This window comes from Pteropus vampyrus, unplaced genomic scaffold (assembly GCF_000151845.1).
Source record: "Pteropus vampyrus isolate Shadow unplaced genomic scaffold, Pvam_2.0 Scaffold262, whole genome shotgun sequence".
Classification (NCBI taxonomy): Eukaryota; Metazoa; Chordata; class Mammalia; order Chiroptera; family Pteropodidae; genus Pteropus; species Pteropus vampyrus.
Window position 1 is genome coordinate 2,561,413 of NW_011889043.1, and position 3,244 is coordinate 2,564,656.

The window sequence follows — 3,244 nt, forward strand, 5'->3', positions numbered from 1 at the left end:
CGGGCCCGGAGCCCGCGTCTCCGAGGGGCGGGTGGCGCGCCCCCAGGTGCGCCGGCCCCGCGTCGGCGCCACCATTTTGTGTGAGGGAATGCCTCTTTCTCCTCGCCTCGCTCGCCTCGGATCGCGCCTCGTTCCCCGGCTGCGCTGGCTGAGCCCCCTCCCCTCCACTGCTTCCCCGCCGGGAGCCTTTCCGAAGCTCGCGTTGATCCTTGGCTTGGTGAGAAGCGGACCTGGTCAGGTGTAGAACCGAAGCGTTTAGGCTCGGATTCGCCCGCGTAGGTGGCCTCCGGAGATGCTCTGACCACCTCTCAGGTCTTTAACTACTTTTGGAATAGATATCGTATAGATTCTACTCCAAAATGCAGGTGATTGTAGTGCTGTTCTAAATCTTAGCTGCTCATTATGCAATTTTTTGAGGCCTTTGCCCCTGGAGATCGATGGGTGAAGCATTGGATTGTTTGTGGCTCAGAGAACTGGCCTACATTTACTCTCATTATTGTCTTTTGGGAGAAATGATGAAGCATCTTGCTCGCTTTTCAGCTTTTGAAGATTTGTATGGGTATCTTTATTAGGAGTAGGTTCTAGGATAACCACCTGATGCTGGCTCTCTTACCCCTTTGGGAGACCCTTTCAAAACCTCAACTTGAAATGCTCACGTGTGAGGATTTTTGAGGGGGTTGGAGCGGTAGAGACAGGTTACTTGAAAGACTACCAAAAGGAAAAGTTGTAATTGTGATTCAGAACTGTTACACAATTTGTCATTTTAAAGGGTCCTGAGAATTTGGTAATTCTTGTTTTCTCCCTCGCAAATGTACTTAAGTACGTAGTGGATTATACTCATGCCATTTGTGTTTTATTACTGCATCACAGACAGGGATTAAAATCTGGAATGATGGCTGTTGCATAATACACACGTTTGGGCTTGGGAGAGAATTCACCAAAATGGATCTGGGTTTGATGTGGATCAGCTGCTTGCATTTATTTGTTTATTGCACATAAGATGTACAGGTTATCTTTGCAAGCTATATTTTGTTTTTCTCCTCCAAGAGGAAAAATTTTTATTGACTAATAAGGACAAGACTAAGTTTTGGGTCTTCCCCACCCCCCCACCCCCCACCTTTGGTTGGGAATGGAGAGGACAGAGAATGAAATGGTGAGAGGAATCTGGGAAAAGTCTTATTTGTGATAAGACTTCCAGTACAAACAAAGACAAAATATCACGGCCTTTCATGGAAAGCTTGTAGCTGTCATAGTGGAGTCGTCTCTTTGAATTCATGATGAGGTTAAGGAACTTAAAAATATCTTAAATGAGTAGCAACATGATCCTGCTGCATGAGTGATAACCGAAGCTTCTTTATCTGTGGATTTTAGGTTCTAAAACGTTCGGAATTAGTCTGACTTTTGAAACAATATTTAATCATTACAAATTGTATCATTTCTCTAATAAAGGTACAGTATACATCAAAGGGCTTAGCTGATTTGGGGAAAACAAAATATTTTATAATTAGATACTTTTGAGAGTAAAATTTCAGTGTCACCCTCCTTATTAAGTTATTCTAAACTTTTTTCTGATTAATGGAAGACTCTTCCACTAATTTTCTCTACAAACAAGTGATTCCATATTATGTACCATCCCCAGCAGAAAAAGTGTGCGTCTCATTATTGACATGTTCTGTGGGGAGAATAATGGAAGTGAAAGGGAACTTGGACATTGAGAGATATCTTGTTTTAGGGAATTTAAATAAGCAAAGATTGCTTGCTAGGGATCACAGGTGTCCTGATTGGACCCATTCTGGGTCCATGGGAAATGAGATTGTTTCCAACAAGTTCAGTGCTCAACCACAATAACAACATTTTTACGTTGATTGTGTAAATACATATGTCATAGAGGTTCACCATTGAATTTAAGTGTTTGGAAATGTTTTTCATGTGCTTTTTCTTTAGCGTAGCTTGAGATTGTGAGCATTATTTTACCAGTGGTTGAGAAATTGAAAAGAAAAAGTCACTAATAGTTTTCTCCATTAGCTCTCTTTTAAAGCCTTATGTGTCTTATGTTCAGTCATCTGCCTAAAAATGGAAAAAAGATTTACTTTTTAAAGGTAACGAGGATATAAAAAGATTTAGTATTTGGGCAGAGGTTTGAAAAATATTTATCAAGGATTCTGTAGAAAGGACTCTTGGTTGGGTAAGAAGTTAAACAAAACCGTGTTTCTTCTCATTTCTAAGATTTTATTTTTCTAAGTTGAAAAAAGGAATTGCATGATTATTGTGTCTAAGGTGATTTTTCTCTTCACACACCATTAAGCTTCTGATTCTTTATATTTAACCCTGAAATTAATGTTCTAAATTTGGTATGCTTCATTGGTAGCAGGAGTATTTCACAATTGTTTCCAACAACAACTATAAAATTAAGGTTGAATTTATTAAGGAAAAGATGCGAGGATTTAAAAATAACTACAGAGCTGGTATATGAGACCTTATATCAGGTTTATCTGCTCTGTAGGAGGGATTCATTCATGTAGCCCAACCTATTCTTTGGGCCAGAAAGTTTGTGACTTCGCACATACTTTGATTTTGAAAAAGGAATATCATTTTAGTTACTACCTGCTCCAAGGAGATGTTAGTTTTAGGCTACACCAAAGGTAGCTTTCATTTATTCCACAAACACTGTCTATTGTGTGTTACAGGTCAGAAAAACCCAAGTATAGCCCATCTTCATGGAGTTTATAGTTTAGTGAAGTATTGTGGATTAAAATGTTAAGGAGTCTCTAAAATATAAATGCACACAAATTTTTGCAGACATGAATTGAGAACAGTTCAATTTAGTAAATTGCATTTTTTTAAGAAGTGCCAGATTGCATGCGGGGGTGGGACTCCTACATTTATGGGTTGTACAGAGGAGAGGGTTCATTTGCTGAAAGAGACCGAGGAGGGAAAGAAACTAAGAAGTAGTATTGGAGGAGAGTGTTGTCCGAGGAAGGAGAGGAACTTTTAAGCAGCAGAAAGTGGTCAGGAGAGTCTGGTCCATCATAAGGTAAAGAAAGATGAGAATGAAAATAATCCATTGAATTTGGGGCCTGAAAAGAAGTAATAACAGAATGATAAGGGAAGAATCTCATTTAGGAGTGAATAGAAGCAGAGAAAAAGTCAATAAATTTGGCTTTTTGTTATACAATGATTGATAAAGTAGAAAATGGGACTAATAAGAAATTTTATAGAGTAAAATCTTTTATACATATATACC

At 39.1% G+C, this 3,244-nt stretch overlaps 1 protein-coding gene across 1 annotated transcript in view; it reads left to right on the forward strand.

The window, feature by feature from the left end:
• Window positions 1-229: 229 nt before the first annotated feature.
• Window positions 230-3,244, forward strand: part of FAM169A (family with sequence similarity 169 member A) — a 52,081-nt gene continuing 49,066 nt past the window's right edge. The window contains exon 1 of the mRNA XM_011375145.2: window positions 230-365. Within this exon, the coding sequence (XP_011373447.1) occupies window positions 360-365 (6 nt within the window). The 5' untranslated portion in view covers window positions 230-359. The remainder of the gene's footprint in view (window positions 366-3,244) is intronic.